The sequence below is a fragment of the Salvelinus alpinus genome, chromosome 27 (assembly GCF_045679555.1).
Source record: "Salvelinus alpinus chromosome 27, SLU_Salpinus.1, whole genome shotgun sequence".
In the NCBI taxonomy this organism is placed as follows: domain Eukaryota; kingdom Metazoa; phylum Chordata; class Actinopteri; order Salmoniformes; family Salmonidae; genus Salvelinus; species Salvelinus alpinus.
Genome location: NC_092112.1, coordinates 46932450 through 46951595, shown reverse-complemented (window position 1 = coordinate 46951595; position 19146 = coordinate 46932450). Strand labels below are relative to the sequence as shown.

General features: G+C 43.4%; 1 protein-coding gene across 1 annotated transcript in view; it reads right to left on the bottom strand.

The window, feature by feature from the left end:
* The window catches only part of usta (uronyl 2-sulfotransferase a), a 181335-nt gene that overhangs the window by 43787 nt on the left and 118402 nt on the right, over positions 1–19146 (bottom strand). The window contains exon 2 of the mRNA XM_071370887.1: positions 20–63. Coding sequence (XP_071226988.1) covers positions 20–63 — 44 coding nt within the window. The remainder of the gene's footprint in view (positions 1–19; positions 64–19146) is intronic.

Genomic DNA, 19146 nt, shown 5'->3' with positions numbered 1-19146 from the left:
AAAAATAAAGAGGTCTTACCCTGGGAGCCGGGGGTCCGTGGTCATCGAGATACGTGGACTCTCCTGTGAAGAAACAGGTATAGATATGTAGAATGTGATAATATTCAGAGGGACTACAGTCCAACAGTCGTATTATGGCAAATCGACTGGCAGCACAGATTCACAGGCTATTGAACTCAAGTCAAGGGTGACCAAAGTACTTAATAAATGTCAGACAGACAGGCAGACCACAGTTGTAATAAAAAATCTATGTCCAGCCACAACAATCTTCAATAGCCACCTAGGGGGGAAAAACGGTCAGTCACGATCCCTCTAAGAAAAAAAGAGAGGCCTTCACGTCCACATAAAGTGTGGGAATGTCGTCATGAGTGAGTTACAATGGTTCCTCCTTTAGAAGTTGCGTCATCCTACGGCACATCTTGCGTCGTTTCATTCTCAGCCATTTCTTCTGTTACTGCAAGTTATTGCTGGTTTGACCACCAGAGTTCATCTTTGAGAAGCATTTGATAGTACACCGTATTGGCATTACCAGAGAATTTAAAACCTTTTTTGTAATAACATAGTATATGAGATTGATTTTAAGACATTTGGCTTAATTAATTTGATTAATATTATGGTGTTTCCATTCAGAGAAAAATTGTCAGTTTGTAAATTCAGACGTTTCGCCCTCAGAGCGCACACTGGACATTCGGGCCGAGGAGTAGGGTTGATTTGAGCATTCTGGCCTTACAATGGCAGTCAAGCACCCAAGCTAACGGTGCTTCGATGGTGGCTGTTGTCTGTGTGCAGAGGGTCCCTGGTTTGAGCCCAGGTAGGGGCGAGGAGAGGGACGGAAGCAAAACTGTTACACAGGCCCCATTGTAATCGATCGCAAGACCAGAAATAGTCAAGAATTAAAAAAAAAATTCCCTACTTTTTCATTACGCACAGTTGACACCATCGAGGTGCGGATGTTAACTTTCTACACAAGTGGTTTTTTTCCAGTTTCGTCCGACGAACAGATTGTAGTGGTAAAATAAAAAGGGTTACATTTTTTATGGAATTCTAAGCATCACTCAGTCTCTGCGAACGTTCGATTCCATCAATTTGCTATGGGCTCGCGCTAGTGTTCCAGTTTAGCCAACGTTCTTAAGACGTTTTTCGTCCCGTTCTATAGAGCGAATTTACGAAAGCACCCGAATGTCCATTGAGAAAGCACAACGACTATACCATTTAGCTAAGCTAAGAATGACGAGAATAATCAAGTCAAGAGGGTAGTTAGATAGCCTATAGTTAGATGGCAAGTTTGATGTATAACTACTAACGTTAGGTAGCTAGCTAACATACCCGGTACATACTGCTGTAATGATATGGTATGTGGTTCGTAAGGAGAGCATAATTAACAAATTGTCAGCCAACATAACGTGTAAGGTAACTTATTTGAAAAGTCATTACTTTATTACATTGAGTAGCAAGCTACCCCTTGGTCGTTATGGCAAATCTGGTCTGTGATAGGAGTTTTTTTTTTCACACCGAGCTCGGCTATCAGACTATTCTTTAGTAAAGGTTGAATAGTCTATTGTTCAGCTATTAGCCCTCCTCCCCAACTTGCAACAAATTGCTGTTCCCATCTAATTCCTTTCCCTCTTCCACGGGTCATCATTCTGCTCCTGAATGACTCGCTTGTGGGCGTGCTGGCAGGTTATGGCAGCATCTTCGGTCGTGCGTCAAGAATTCTGCACACAGTAGCACGTTTGTATGAAAGTGTGGTTATTCACAGGCAAATTGTTATATGCTATTGAGGTACATTTGTGTCTTTTTGTCGAGAGCAAAACCTTTTTTATTTTCAATCAAAAAGAATTGTTCTGGAAGCAACTTTTTTCCGACACAAAGGAAGTCAAAGCGGACACCTACGAAGATGTTGTCATCTCAGGTAAGCAGCACTGGGCTGTATTGACGTATCCTAAAAATGACATCTGCTGCATTAGATTGAACGGTCATATCTGTTATTGTTTTCATATCTATAACAAATAAGCTGTTTTCTTTACTTTCAGAGACCGAGCTGACCAAGGGGTCAAAAATGTAGATATTGCCAGATGTTCAGTGTCCGCCGTGGAAGATTTATTGCTAGCAAAAGTGTCCATAACCAGAGGTAAACTTGTTTGTGTTCTTTTTCTCCATCTCTGCCTGTCTTGTTGTACATGGAACCTGTCTCACATGCATTAATTAAAAAACCTTTAAGATGTCAGCTGTTAATTTTCAGATTTACACCACATAAACTGGACTATCTGTCACTGGACTATCTGTTGCTGCTAAGTCATGATTTCCCTGGGGGTTAGCCTTGCAATATCCAAGTGGTGAGATACATAGCCCTCTATATTTAAATGTTTCAGGTACACTCCGATAGGTGTCTGCGTCACATACAGTATCTTCTATTGACATTATCTTCTATTGTTTGTCCTCATGTGTGTAGTCACTTAGTGTGAACACCAGGTGAGACCAGACACACACACAATAACAGTCTCTCTTCTTCACTTCATCCCTCTCCCCCTTCTCCCTAAATCCTCTAGGCTATATCAGCTGTTTTGGTGAACCCCTCCCGCATCTGAACTGGCTACATAGAGGGCATAGCATGATCATAGGTGATCATAGGTAATTGATCATTAGAAAACCCTTCTGCAATTATGTTAGCACAGCTGAAAAATGTTGTGCAGATTAAAGAAGCAATACAACTGTCCTTCTTTAGACTAGTTGAGTATCTGGAGAATCAGCATTTGTGGGTTCGATTAATGGCTCAAAATGGCCAGAAAAAAAGACTTTCTTCTAAAACTGGCCAGTCTATTCTTGTTCTGAGAAATGAAGGCCATTCCATGCGAGAAATTGCCAAGAAACTGAAGATCTCGTATAACGCTGTGTACTACTCCCTTCACAGAACAGCTCAAACTGGCTCTAACCAGAATAGAAAGAGGAGTGGGAGGCCCCGGTGCAAAACTGAGCAAGAGGACAAGTACATTAGAGTATCTATTTTGAGAAACAGACACTTCACAAGTCCTCAAATGTCAGGCTCTAACCAGAATAGAAAGAGGAGTGGGAGGCCCCGGTGCAAAACTGAGCAAGAGGACAAGTACATTAGAGTATCTATTTTGAGAAACAGACACTTCACAAGTCCTCAAATGTCAGCTTCATTAAATAGTACCCGCAAAACACCAGTCTCAACGTCAACAGTGAAGTGGCGACTCCGGGATGCTGGCCTTCTAGGCAGAGTTCCTCTGTCCAGTTTCTGTGTTATTTTGCCCATCTTAATCTTTTATTTTTATTGGGCAGTCTGAGATATGGCATTTTTGTTGCAACTCTGCCTAGAAGGCCAGCATCCCGGAGTTGCCTCTTCACTGTTGACGTTGAGACTGGTGTGTATATATATATATAGTTGAAGTCGGAAGTTTACATACACCTTATGTAAACTCAGTTTTAAACTCAGTTTTCCACAATTCCTGACATTTAATCAGAGTAAAAAATCCCTGTCTTAGGTCAGTTAGGATCACCACTTTATTTAAAAAATGTGAAATGTCAGAATAATAGAAAATTATTTATTTCAGCTTTAATTTCTTTCATCACATTCCCAGTGGGTCAGAAGTTTACATACACTTAATTAGTATTTGGTAGCATTGCCTCTAAATTGTTTAACTTGGGTCAAACGTTTCGGGTAGCCTTCCACAGGCTTCCCACAATAAGTTGGGTGAATTTTGTCCTATTCCTCCTGACAGAGCTGGTGTAACTGGGTCAGGTTTGCAGGCCTCCTTGCTCGCACACGCTTTTTCAGTTCTGCCCACACATTTTCTATAGGATTGAGGTCAGGGCTTTGTGATGGCCACTCCAATACCTTGACTTTGTTGTCCTTAAGCCATTTTGTCACAACTTTGGAAGTATGATTGGGGTCATTGTCCATTTGGAGGACTCACTTGCGACCAAGCTTTAACTTCCTGACTGATGTCTTGAGACGTTTCTTCAATATATCCACATCATTTTCCTCCCTCATGATGCCATCTATTTTGTGAAGTGCACCACTCCCTCCTGCAGCAAAGCACCCCCACAACATTATACTGCCACCTCCGTTCTTCACGGTTGGGATGGTGTTCTTCGGCTTGCAAGCATCCCCCTTTTTCCTTCAAACATAACGATGGTCTTAATGGCCATTATGGCCATTTTTGTTTCATCAGACCAGAGGACATTTCTCCAAAAAGTATGATCTTTGTCCCCATTGCAGTTGCAAACTGTAGTCTGGCTTTTTTATGTCGGTTTTGGAGCAGTGGCTTCTTCCTTGCTGAGCGGCCTTTCAGGTTATGTCGATATAGAACTTGTTTTACTGTGGATATAGATACTTTTGTACCTGTTTTCTCCAGCATCTTCACAAGGTCCTTTGCGGTTGTTCTGGGATTGATTTGCACTTTTCGCACCAAAGTACATTCATCTCTAGGAGACAGAACGCTTCTCCTTCCTGAGCGGTATGATGTCTGCGTGGTCCCATGGTGTTTATACTTGTGTACAATTGTTTGTACAGATGAACGTGGTACCTTCAGGTGTTTGGAAATTTCTCCCAAGGATGAACCAGACTTGTGGAGGTCAACACATTTTTTTCTGAGGTCTTGGATGATTTCTTTATGATTTTCCCATGATGTCAAGCAAATAGGCACTGAGCTTGAAGGTAGGCCTTGAAATACATCCACAGGTACACCTCCAATTGACTCAAATTATTTCAATTTGCCTATCAGAAGCTTCTAAAGCCATTTCTGGAATTTTCCAAGCTGTTTAAAGGCACAGCAACTTAGTGTATGTAAACTTCTGAAATTGAATTGAGAGAGGGGGGGGGGGGGGGGTCGGCAGGGTTGTAAACATAAAGAGAAGGGAGAACCTCTACTTGAGTCTTGCTGGCAATAATGCTTTGATGACACCTAGGAGAGTGAGTGCAACCGTTGAAACCGCTTCTAATGCATACAGGAACAGACTCATTATTCATTGGTCTGAGCTATGTCGACCAAAGCCTACTCTCTTGGCTTGGGCTCATTAGTACATTAGTTCTCTAAAGAGTGGCCTGGTGTCAGAATCACACACCCACACCCACACCCACACCCACACCCACACCCACACACACACACACACACACCAGCAAGTATCCTTGCAGGCGTCTGAGTTATATAGTGTCAGCGTGACCTCTTACAGCACTTCTTAGTACATTAGTTTATCAGCTGCTACAGTATATTAACATGGAGACAGCTGCACTGTGCACACACCCTCAGGTGTGTCTGCTGCACACACACACACACACACACACGCATGCATTCTTGCTGAGGAATGCTGAGGGAGGCTTGTCGTGTAGAGGTATCTGAGGTCGTTCCAGGGTAGGGAAAACGAGAGACTGATCCTCCCTGTCGTTCATCTTAAGGGCCGACCCCCTTTGTGTGTTTCTCATTTGCTCTGTGCATCGGGATTGGAACTAATTTCTTCCAGGGCACATGCTCGTAAAAACAGACAGCTGCCATCCACCCACACCACCCACAACGACAGGAGCGGTGGAATCTACTGAGCCTCCATGGAGTTGTGTTCTTCTTTAGTCCGCTGTTCATTGTCACCTAAATCAGAGCCATTTTGGCTGCATTCACAACTGAACACAGCCCACACAGACTTAAACTATGGTTGGATTCTTTGGTTTCATGCTATGGCTATAAGTTCCATGGCGGTTTAGAGTGGAAACTTCTATGGTATACATCCTCTCACACTGGAGCCATGATGATCTTTGATGAACAGCCCTCTTTCTTATATGACACTCAATATGGCACTCAATAATTGAGGCCAGAGATGGGGTAGGAAGAGGGAGATGGGGAAGAAGGGAGAGATGGAGGAAGGTAGAGAAGGCAGAGATGGGGGAGAACATGAGACATGGGGGAGGAAGGGAGAGACGGGGGAGAAGGGCTTGGGTTCACACAGGAAGAGAGGTTGATGTTCCTTGACCCTCAGATAACACCTTCAACTGACTCACAGCCAGGGGTTACAGAGAGGTGAGTGTAGGTGTCTCTCTCTTTCTGTATTTGTGTGTTTGTTTCGTGTTTGTGTGGCCAAGGGGTTAATAGGATTAATGTGTCATGGGACACATGGTAGTGCTACTGGCTGAGATACAGATGAAGGGTGCCGCACGTTAGGAGGTGCCATCAAACCTAACTGTTATTTTTCTAATTAGCTACCCATATGTAGTTTATATGTTTACTCATCAGAAAATATCAAGCTAGATTAATTAATGTGGTTGTATAAATACAGTAAATAGATTGTCGACCGATTATGATTTTTCAACGCCGATACCGATTATTGGAGGACCAAAAAAAGCCGGTACCGATTAATCGGTCGAATTTTTTAAATGTATTTGTAATAATGACAATTACAACAATACTGAATGAACACTTATTTTAACTTAATATAATACATCAATGAAATCAATTTAGCCTCAAATAAATAATGAAACATGTTCAATATGGTTTAAATAATGCAAAAAAGTGAAATATGTGCCATGTAAGAAAGCTAACGTTTAAGTTCCTTGCTCAGAACATGAGAACATATGAAAGCTGGTGGTTCCTTTTAACACGAGTCTTCAATATTCCCAGGTAAGAAGTTTTAGGTTGTAGTTATTATAGGAATTATAGGACTATTTCTCTCTATAAGATTTGTATTTCATATACCTTTGACTATTGGATGTTCTTATAGGCACTTTAGTATTGCCAGTGTAACAGTATAGCTTCCGTCCCTCTCCTCGCTCCTACCTGAGCTCAAACCAGGAACACATCGACAACAGCCACCCTCGAAGCAGCGTTACCCATGCAGAGCAAGGGGAACAACTACTCCAAGTCTCAGAGCGAGTGACGTTTGAAACGATATTAGCGCGCACCCCGCTAACTAGCTAGCCATTTCACATCGGTTACACCAGCCTAATCTCAGGAGTTGATAGGCTTGAAGTCATAAACAGCGCAATGCTTGAAGCACAGCGACGAGCTGCTGGCAAAACGCACAAAATTGCTGTTTGAATGAATGCTTACGAGCCTGTTGCTGCCTACCATCGCTCAGTCAGACTGCTCTATCAAATCATAGACTTAATTATAACATAACAACACACAGAAATATGAGCCTTAGGTCATTAATATGGTCGAATCCGGAAACTATCATCTCGAAAACAAAACATTTATTCTTTCAGTGAAATACGGAACCGTTCCGTATTTTATAACGGGTGGCATCCATAAGTCTAAATATTCCTGTTACATTGCACAACCTTCATAATTACGTAAAATTCTGGCAAATTAGTTTGCAACGAGCCAGGCGGCCCAAACTGTTGCATATATTCTGACTCTGCGTGCAATGAACGCAAGAGTAGTGACACAATTTCACCTGGTTAATATTGCCTGCTAACCTGGATTTATTTTAGTTAAATATGCAGGTTTAAAAGTATATACTTCTGTGTATTGATTTTAAGAAAGGCATTGATGTTTATGGTTAGGTACACGTTGAAGCAACGACAGTCCTTTTTCGCGAATGTGCAACGCAGGACACGCTAGATAAAGTAGTAATATCATCAACCATGTGTAGTTAACTAGTGATTATGATTGATTGATTGATTGTTTTTTATAAGAAAAGTTTAATGCTAGCTAGCAACTTACCTTGGCTTCTTACTGCATTCGTGTAACAGGCAGGCTCCTCGTGGAGTGCAATGAGAGGCAGGTGGTTAGAGCTTTGGACTAGTTAACCGTAAGGTTGCAAGATTGAATCCTCGAGCTGACAAGGTAAAAATCTGTCGTTCTGCACCTGAACAAGGCAGTTAACCCACCGTTCCTAGGCCGTCATTGAAAATAAGAATGTGTTCTTAATTGACTTGCCTAGTTAAATAAAGGTGAAAAAAATAAGTGTCCAAAACTACAGACTTCCGATTGTTATGAAAACTTGAAATCGGCCCTAATTAATCGGCATTTCCGATTAATCGGTCGACCTCTAATTGTAATAGAGCATTCCATTTTGTAAAAGAAAACAAAGACCCTGATATGAAACATCTACACAAAATATGGAAAATTCCATCACCAAATCTCAGTCTTACCAACAAACGTTCCCAAATTCCCAATAGCTTTTCTATAAATCCAAGATGGAGTAGCAGTGGGGATGTCTGTTTTGATTGTCCCGTCCCTTGAATATATTGTTTTTTCTTCTTATATATTTAGTATATATTTTATATTATTTTTTAAATCTAATTTTCCATCTACGAACTGAACATACTCTCCTGCAACCCGCCTCACCCAATGTGGTATGGATCTGCTATATTTACACTTTTTAACCGGCACCCACTTCTGAAGCTAGCCAGCTAACTAGCTACTAGTTAGCCTGGAGCTAGCCTCGAACTAGGCCCATCTCCCGGCTAGCTGAAGAGATTCCATCAAGCAATCCCTGGGCTTCAATTACCTCTTTTGCCAATTGGCCTGGGCCCTTAGCTGCCGACACGGAGCCCCGCTACTCCATCACGACTGGTCTACCGACGTAACCGTCCGAGGTGTTTTCTGTCCCGAAGCAAGCACCAGTTAGCCTGGAGCTAACCTCGAGCTAGGTCTTTCTCCTGGATAGCCAAAGAATTCCATCAGATAATTCCTGTGCTTCAATACCACTTCTGCCAATTGGCCTGGACCCTTTGCTGCCGACACGGAGCCTCGACGATCAATCACAACTGGTCTGCGGCCTTAACCGTCCGAGTGGGTTTCAACAGACTCTTGTTGCGACGTCCCCCTGAGGCCCATCTGCTAGCCCCGGCCTAGTAGCTGTCTGAATCGCCGTGCCTCCAGCTCACCTAGCTACTTACTGGACCCTATGATCACTAGGCCATACATGCCTCTCCCTAAAGTCAATATGCCTTGTCAATATGCCTGACCTTGCTGTTGTGGTTAATCATTTTTGCCTTAATTCACTTTAGAGCTTCCAGCCCTGCTCAATATGCCTTAGCTAGCCCTTATGTTCCACCCCCCACACATGCGGTGACCTCACCTGGCTTAAGTTGTGCATCTAGAGACAAAACCTCTCTCATCGTCACTCAATGCCTAGGCTTACCTCCACTGTACTCACATCCTACCATACCCTTGCCTGTACATTATGCCTTGAATATATTCTTTAGTGCCGAGAAACCTGCTCCTTTTACTCTCGGTTCCGAACGCACTAGATGACCAGTTCTTGTAGCCTTTAGCCATACTCCAATCCAACTCCTACTCTGTTCCTCTGGTGATGTAGAGGTTAACCCAGGCCCAGCAGCCCCCATCATCACTCCCATTCCCCAGGCACTCTCATCAACCAGGATCTCAGCGATCACTGCCTCATTGCCTGCGTGCGTACTGGGTCCGCGGTCAAACGACCACCACTCATCACTGTCAAACACTCCCTCAAACACTTCAGCGAGCAGGCCTTTCTAATCGACCTGGCCCGGGTATCCTGGAAGGATATTGACTTCATTCCGTCAGGAAAGTATGTCTGGTTGCACTTCAAAAGTGCTTTCCTCTCCATCTTAAAGAAGCATGCCCCATTCAAAAAATGTAGAACTAAGAACAGATATAGCCCTTGGTTCACCTCAGACTTGACTGCCCTTGACCAGCACAAAAACCTCCTGTGACATTCTGCATTAGCATCGAATAGCCCACGCGATATGCAACTTTTCAGGAACCAATATACTCAGTCAATTAGGAAAGCTAAGGCTAGCTTTTTCACACAGAAATTTGCTTCCTGCTGCACCAATTCCAAAATGTTTTCAGACACTGTAATGTCCATGGAGAATAAGAGCACCTCCTCCCAGCTGCCCACTGTACTGAGGATAGGAAACACTGTCACCACCGATAAATCTACGATAATCGATCATTTCAAAAGCATTTTTCCACGGCTGGCCATGCTTTCCACCTGGCTACCCCTGCCATGGCCAACATCTCAGCACCCCCTGCAGCAACTTTCCCCCCCCCACGCATCACCTTTACCCAAATCCAGGCAGCTGATGTTCCGAAAGAAATGCATAATCTGGATCCCTACAAATCAGCTGGGCTAGACAATCTGGACTCTCTCTTTCTAAAATTATCTGCCAAAATTGTTGCAACCCCTATTACTAGCCTATTCAACTTCTCTTTCGTGTCGTCTGAGATCGCCAAAGATTGGAAAGCTGCTGCGGCCATCCCCCTCTTCAAAGGGGGAGACACTCTAGAGCCAAACTGTTATAGACCTATATCCATCCTGCCCTGTCTTTCTAAAATCTTTGAAAGCCAAGTTAACAAACAGATCACCGATCATTTCGAATCCCACAGTAACTTCTCCACTATGCAATCTGGTTTCCAAGCTGGTCATGAGCACCTCTGCCACGCTCAAGGTCCAAAACGATATCATAACCGCCATCAATAAAAGACAGTGCTGTGCAGCCGTATTCATCGACCTGGCCAAGGATTTCGACTCTGTCAATCACAGCATTCTTATCGGCAGACTCAATAGCCTTAGCTTCTCAAATGACTGCCTCGCCTGGTTCACCAACTACTTCTCAGATAGAGTTCAGTGTGTCAAAAAGGAGTGCCTGTTGGCCAGACCTCTGGCAGTCTCCATGGGGGTGCCACAGGGTTCAATTCTCGGGCTAACTCTTTTCTCTGTATATATCAACGACAACGCTCTAGCTGCTGGTGATTCTCTGATCCACCTCTACGCAGACGACACCATTCTGTACAGATCTGGCCCTTCTTTGGACACTGCTAATAAATCTCCAAGCGAGCTTCAACGCCCTCCAACTGCTTTTAAATGCTAGTAAAACTAAGTGCATGTTCTTTAACCGATTGCTGCCCGCACCCTTCCGCCCGACAAGCATCACTACCCTGGACGGTTCTGACCTAGAATATGTGGATAACTACAAATACCTAGGTGTCTGGTTAGACTGTATACTCTCCTTCCAGACTCGCATTAAGCATCTCCAATCCAAAATTAAATCTAGAATCGGCTACCTATTCCGCAACAAAGCCTCCTTCACTCATGCCGCCGAACATACCCTCGTAAAACTGACTATCCTACCGATCCTTGACTTCGGCGATGTCATTTACTAAATAGCCCCCAACACTCTACTTAGCAAGCTGGATGTAGTCTATCACAGTGCCATCCGTTTTGTCACCAAAGCCCCATATACTACCCACCACTGCGACATGTATGCTCTCGTTGGCTGGCCCTCACTACATATTCGTCGCCAAACCCACTGGCTCCAGGTCATCTATAAGTCTCTGCTAGGTAAAGCGCCGCCTTATCTCAACTCACTGGTCACCATAGCAACACCCAACCGTAGCACGCGCTCCAGCAGGTACATTGCATGGGTCATCCCCAAAGCAAACACTTTCTTTGGCCGCCTATCCTTCCAGTTCTCCGCTGCCAATGACTGGAACGAATTGCAAAAATCTCTGAAGCTGGGGTCTTATATCTCCCTCTCGAACTTTAAGCATCAGCTGTCTGAGTAGCTTACCGATCACTTTACCTGTACATAGCCAATCTGTAAATACCACACCCGACTACCTCATCCCCAAATTATTACTTACCCTCTTGCTCTTTTGCCCCCCAGTATCTCTACATGTACATCATCATCTGCACATCTACAGTTGACGTTGGAAGTTTACATACACTTAGGTTGGAGTCATTAAAACTAATTTTTCAAACACTCCACAAATTTCTTGTTAACAAACTATAGTTTTGGCAAGTCAGTTAGGACATCTACTTTGTGCATGACACAAGTAATTTTTCCAACAATTGTTTACAGACAGATTATTTCACTTATATCTCACTGTATCACAATTCCAGTGGGTCAGAAGTTTACATACACTAAGTTGACTGTGCCTTTAAAAAGGTTGGAAAATTCCAGAAAATTATATCATGGCTTTAGAAGCTTCTGATAGGCAAATTGACATCATTTGAGTCAATTGGATGTGTACCTGTGGATGTATTTCAAGGCCTACCTTCAAACTCAGTGCCTCTTTGCTTGACATCATGGGAGAATCAAAAGAAATCAGCAAAGACCTTAGAAAAAAAATGGTAGACCTCCACAAGTCTGGTTCATCCTTGGGAGCAATTTCCAAACGCTTGAAGGTACCATGTTCATTGGTACAAACAATAGTACGCAAGTATAAACACCATGGGACCACGCAGCCATCATACCGCTCAGGAAGGAGATGTACTTTGAAAAGTGCAAATCAATCCCAGAACAACAGCAAAGGACCGTGTGAAGATGCTGGAGGAAACAAGTACAAAAGTATCTATATCCACAATAAAACGAGTCCTATATCGACATAACCTGAAAGGACGCTCAGCAAGGAAGAAGCCACTGCTCCAAAACCGCCATAAAAAAGACTGCACATGGAGAAATGTCCTCTGGTCTGAGGAAACAAAAATAGAACTGTTTGGCCATAATGACCATCGTTATTTTTGGAGGAAAGGGGGATGCTTGCAAGCCGAAGAACACCATCCCAACCGTGAAGCATAGGGGTGGCAGCATCATGTTGTGGGGGTGCTTTGCTGCAGGAGGGACCGGTGCACTTCACAAAATAGATGGCATCATGAGGAGGAAATTATGTGGATATATTGAAGCAACATCTGAAGAAATCAGTCAGGAAGTTAAAGCTTGGTCGCAAATGAGTCTTCCAAATGGGCAATGACCGCAATCATACTTCCAAAGTTGTGACAAAATGGCTTAAGGACAACAAAGTCAAGTTATTGGAGTGGCCATCACAAAGCCCTGACCTCAATCCTATAGAAAATTTGGGGGCAGAACTGAAAAAGCATGTGCGAGCAAGGAGGCCTACAAACCTGACTCAGTTACACCAGCTCTGTCAGGAGGAATGGGCCAAAATTCACCCAACTTATTGTGGGAAGCTTGTGGAAGGCTACCCAACACGTTTGACCCAAGTTAAACAATTTAAAGGCAATGCTACCAAATACTAATTGAGTGTATGTAAACTTCTGACCCACTGGGAATGTGACTAAAGAAATAAAAGCTGATATAAATCATTCTCTCTACTATTATTCTGACATTTCACATTCTTAAAATAAAGTGGTGATCCTAACTGACCTAAGACAGGGAATTTTTACAAGGATTAAATGTCAGGAGTTTTGAAAAACTGAGTTTAAATGTATTTGGCTAAGGTGTATGTAAACTTCCGATTTCTACTGTATCACTCCAGTATTAATGCTAAATTGTAATTATTTTTGCCTCCAGGGCCTATTTATTGCCTAACTCCCTACTATTCTACATTTGCATACACTGTACATAGATTTTTCTCTTAATCTTATCTTTTGTCTTATTGACTGTACATTTGTTTATGTGTAACTCTGTGTTGTTGTTTTTGTCGCACTGATTTGCTTTATCTTGGCCAGGTCGCAGTTGTAAATAAGAACTTGTTCTCAAGTGGCCTACCTGGTTAAATAAAACATTTGAAAAAATAAAATAAAATAGCTTTGCCAATGCAGGGTATTGAAAGCTTTCCAAACAATGTGCATCACGGTCTACTAAAGTTAAACATCCATCCATACCAAGACGCCGACGTCAAGGTGATCCAGCATGGTTCCTTCCCCAGCCAGCAACAACCCAAGCGACACAGGAGCAGAATTCAACATGCAGCACTGGTGTTTTCTGAGAGAGAGAGAGAGACTGGGTTCCAGTCTGGGCTGTGGAGGGTTAACATGGTCACTAATATACAAATAGAGGGAAAGGGAGAGAAGAGAGAGGGGGAGTGAGATAGATACTACATGGCGAGATACTAAACTCAGCAAAAAAAGAAACGTCCCTTTTTCAGGACCCTGTCTTTCAAAGATAATTCGTAAAAAATCCAAATAACTTCACAGATCTTCATTGTAAAGGGTTTTTAAACTCTGTTTCCCATGCTTGTTCAATGAACCATAAACAATTAATTAACATGTACCTGTGGTACGGTCGTTAAGACACTAACAGCTTACAGAAGGTAGGCAATTAAGGTCACAGTTATGAAAACTTAGGACACTAGAGGCCTTTCTACTGACTCTGAAAAACACCAAAAGAAAGATGCCCAGGGTCCCTGCTCATCTGCGTGAACGTGCCTTAGGCATGCTGCAAGGAGGCATGAGGACTGCAGATGTGGCCAGGGCAATAAATTGCAATGTCTGTACTGTGAGATGCCTAAGACAGGGCTACAGGGAGACAGGACGGACAGCTGATCTTCCTCGCAGTGGCAGACCACGTGTACCAATACCTGCACAGGGTCGGTACATCCGAACATCACACCTGTGGGACAGGTACAGGATGGCAACAACAACTGCCCGAGTTACACCAGGAACGCACAATCCCTCCATCCGTGCTCAGACTGTCCGAAATAGGCTGAGAGAGGCTGGACTAAGGGCTTGTAGGCTTGTTGTAAGGCAGGTCCTCACCAGACATCACCGGCAACAACGTCGCCTATGGGCACAAATCCACCGTCGCTGGACCAGACAGGACTGGCAAAAAGTGCTCTTCACTGACGAGTCGCGGTTTTGTCTCACATGAGGTGATGGTCAGATTCATGTTTATCGTTGAAGGAATGAGCGTTACACCGAGGCCTGTACTCTGGAGCGGGATCGATTTGGAGGTGGAGGGTCTGTCATGGTCTGGGGCGGTGTGTTACAGCATCATCGGACTGAGCTTGTTGTCATTGCAGGCAATCTCAAAGCTGTGCGTTACAGGGAAGACATCATCCTCCCTCATGTGGTACCCTTCCTGCAGGCTCATCCTGACATGACCCTCCAGCATGACAATGCCACCAGCCATACTGCTCGTTCTGTGCGTGATTTCCTGCAAGACAGGAATGTCAGTGTTCTGCCATGTCCAGCGAAGAGCTCAGATCTCAATCCCATTGAGCACGTCTGGGACCTGTTGGATCGGAGGGTGAGGTCTAGGGTCATTCCCCCCAGAAATGTCCGGGAACTTGCAGGTGCCTTGGTGGAAAAGTGGGGTAACATGTCACAGCAAGAAATTGCAAATCTGGTGCAGTCCATGAGGAGGAGATGCACTTTAGTACTTAATGCAGCTGGTGGCCACACCAGATACTGACCATTACTTTTGACTTTGACCCCCCCCTTTGTTCAGGGACACATTATTCAATTTCTGTTAGTCACATGTCTGTGGAACTTGTTCAGTTTATGTCTCAGTTGTCGAATCTTGTTATGTTCATACAAATATCTACACATTTTAAGTGTGCTGAAAATAAACACAGTTGACAGTGAGAGGACGTTTCGTTTTATTGCTGAGTTTACATGATACTACAAAGTACTTGGACACCTGCTCGTCGAACATCAACAAATCATGGGCATTCATACTGTATAGTGTATTTGATTTCTCCAAAAGCCTTTGATCGCAAGTCATGAATACAGTATTCATTACACAACACACAGACACACACACACACCAAAAGAGCTTGGATTGGGGCTTCTGTCACTTGCTCACGCTCTAAAATTCACAAGCTTGGGCAGCCTGAATAAAACAACACAGAAACATAGTTGTTTCCCGGGTGCCAGTGTGTTAATGCATTCAGCAATGCTCATCATCGACTTAAGCTGGCTTAATCAGAACCTGACGAATACCATGCATCAAAAGTTTATGTTAAGGAGAGTGTATTCAGGAGAGAGGACAATCCTTCCCTGAGGCAGACCCAAACAATCCCTTTAGGTGCTGGAATTTTCTCTTTGGGGTTCCTGGCCCCAGTCAGGAATGCTTGAGTGAGTTTGGGGAATTTCATAAACATGTACTTAACGGCATAAACCATTTTATTTGCTTTATGAAATTGGGGACTTAGCTAAGTATGGCGCAGGAAGGAAGGCATCCTGAAATAGACCAAAGTGGGAGACGAAACCATATAGGAATGGAATGGCTGCTGGGACACCGGCTAGCTAGAGAACAGACACAAAACTGAGGTTAACAACCTTTACTTTAGGATCCAATCTGCAGTCACTGTCTGGAGTGCCACATGGGAGAACATTCCAGAACTCTGCAGCCATGGCACATTCCAGAAGCTCGCTGCACTGTTTCCAAGATTCCTGCAACGCCGCAACCAAGATCTATGTGTGTGTGTGTCAGCGATGGTCGACAGAAGGCTATACCTGTCATTTCTCTCTCTTTCACACACACGCCCCCCCCCCCCCCCCTCCCCAATGTAAAGCATCAGTGAGGATCCTATATGAACTGTATATAGGCTTCTAGTGCATGTTAGATCACTGAATCACAGCAGTCAGCTCTAGCAGTATAAAACACATCCAGTTAAACACACATAGCTATGCTTACATTTTATAACCCTCAGTGAACATGTGTGGCTAGTATATGTTTTCTTGCTGTTTTATATTGCAAGGTTGTTTGGTTGCGCTACATCCCAAAATATTGGTTGGTGTGTGTGTGTGTGTGTGTGTGTAGGAGTGTGTTAATTGGCGTTCATTTGTGTGGGTGGGTGTTAAATCAGTGTATTTGAGTATGTATATGTGTATGAGTGTGTGTAATGTGTATCTGTGTGTGCATCTGTTAGTCTCTCGAACCAGACATCTTAAACTGAAGCGTTCAAAAATTGCGAAAGTAAGCCGTCTGGCTCGAGAGACTAACACATGGACACACAGATGCACATTACACACAGATACACACACACTCAAATACACTGATTTAACACACGTACAAGTTCCGGAGTAAGTACGGACCTGGGAGGAGTCGGAAATGGGAAGCGTGTAATAAATTCTGGCATCACTGCCTTTCCGCTTATTGCCCTAGCTTAAACATCCACCGGACACAGAGAGGAACTAGTAGCTAGCAAGATAGACATCACGAAGGTTGTTTTTAATGCCTGCAATTTGCAAGTGCCTAGGGTTTCAGTAATGACTGGCTATGCCATGTTATAACCTCTGTATGTACTGTATGTGTGTATGCATGTTTTCCAGACTGGCTGTGGGTTTGGGTAATAACAGTTTGTTGTAATTTTATATTTATGCTCCTCAGACTTTTGGGGACAGTATTACCTGCTGTTCTGGTTACCTGATTATGTCATGTTATAACATATGTATGTATGCTACCCAGACTGGCTGTGGATCAGAGTGTTCTGCTGAATATGAGGATGGAGGTTGTGGGGGAATTGATACAAGAATTGTTCCACTGCACCAGGGGACTGAGAAGGATAAAAAAAGAGACACCTTCACATGCCATGTTTTCTCCATGCACCATTATATCATCCTGTACAATAACGTGTTTTTGTACATGCTCTCTGTTGTATTTGATCATGGATGTCAAACTCAATTCCTGGAGGACCATGTGTCTGCTGGTTTAGGCTATTTCTTTTCAATTTGAATCCAATTAAACTTCCCGCACAGTCTTCTTATTGCTCAGCATTGAAGAAAATGTTACCTTTTCTCTCATCTATAACTATCAGGGAGCTTGAAAGAACAGGCTGAGTAGGCGGGGAGCTTATATTCATGAGCTTGTCTTGACTGACAGTTGTTTGAAACACCATTGTGGTCGCTGCCAGGTAAAAAAGGTAAACAATGGGCCACATGTCATTCCCGAGCCTAAACAGTATGACTCAAACCATTTTCTCTGCCAAAATGTTCTCATGGTCAACAGAGCTGATCATGAACTGCTGGATATCAGACAAAGAGCATCAACACACAATTGCGGTTCAATTCTTTTGTAACTAATTACAGAATACAGTTCACTGATACACTTCTTCACAATGATTAGTAAAGCCGGAGTCACCTTAGAAGCCTAGACATATGGGAATGTACATGAAAACACCATGAAATAAGTGTACTAGACAATTTATTGGTGCCTCTGCATTAGCATTATCACTGAATAAAAATATAAATGCAACATGTAAAGTGTTGGTCCCATGTTTCATGAGCTGAAATAAACTCTCCCATAAATTTTCCATAAGCAGAAAAATCGTACTTCTCTCAAATTTTGTGCAGCAATTTGTTTACATCCCTGGTAGAGAGTATTTCTCTTTTGCCAAGATAATCCATCCACCTGACAGGTGTGGCATATCAAGAAGCTGATTAAACCGCATGATCATTACACAGGTGCACCTTGTGCTGGGGTCAATAAAAGGCCGCTGAAATGTGCAGTTTTGTCACACAACACAAAACCACAGTGCAATTGGCATGCTGACTTCAGAAATGTCCACCAGAGCTGTTGCCAGAGAATTGAATGTTCATTTCTCTACCATAAGCCGCCTCCAAAGTCATTTTTGAGAATTTGGCAGTACATGTACGTCCACAGCAGCGCCTCTTCAACCTCAGGAGGCTGAAGAAATTCGGCTTGTCACCAAAAGCACTCACAAACTTCTACAGATGCACAATCGAGAGCATCCTGTCGGGCTGTATCACCGCCTGGTACGGCAACTGCTCCGCCCACAACCGTAAGGCTCTCCAGAGGGTAGTGAGGTCTGCAGAACGCATCACCGGGGGCAAACTACCTGCCCTCCAGGACACCTACACCACCCGATGTCACAGGAAGGCCATAAAGATCATCAAGGACAACAACCACCCAAGCCACTGCCTGTTCACCCCGCTATCATCCAGAAGGCGAGGTCAGTACAGGTGCATCAAAGCAGGGACCGAGAGACTGAAAAACAGCTTCTATCTCAAGGCCATCAGACTGTTAAACAGCCACCACTAACATTTAGCGGCCGCTGCCAACATACTGACTCAACTCCAGCCACTTTAAAAATGGGAATTGATGGAAATTATGTAAAAATGTACCACTAGCCACTTTAAACAATGCCACTTAATATAATGTTTACATACCCTACATTACCCATCTCATATGTATATGTATATACTGTACTCTATATCATCTACTGCATCTTGCCATCTTTATGTAATACATGTACCACTAGCCACTTTAAACTATGCCACTTTATGTTTACATACCCTACAGTACTCATCTCATATGTATATACCGTACTCTATACCATCTACTGCATCTTGCCTATGCCGTTCTGTACCATCACTCATTCATATATCTTTATGTACATATTCTTTATCCCTTTACACTTGTGTGTATAAGGTAGTAGTTGTGGAATTGTTAGGTTAGATTACTTGTTGTTATTACTGCATTGTCGGAACTAGAAG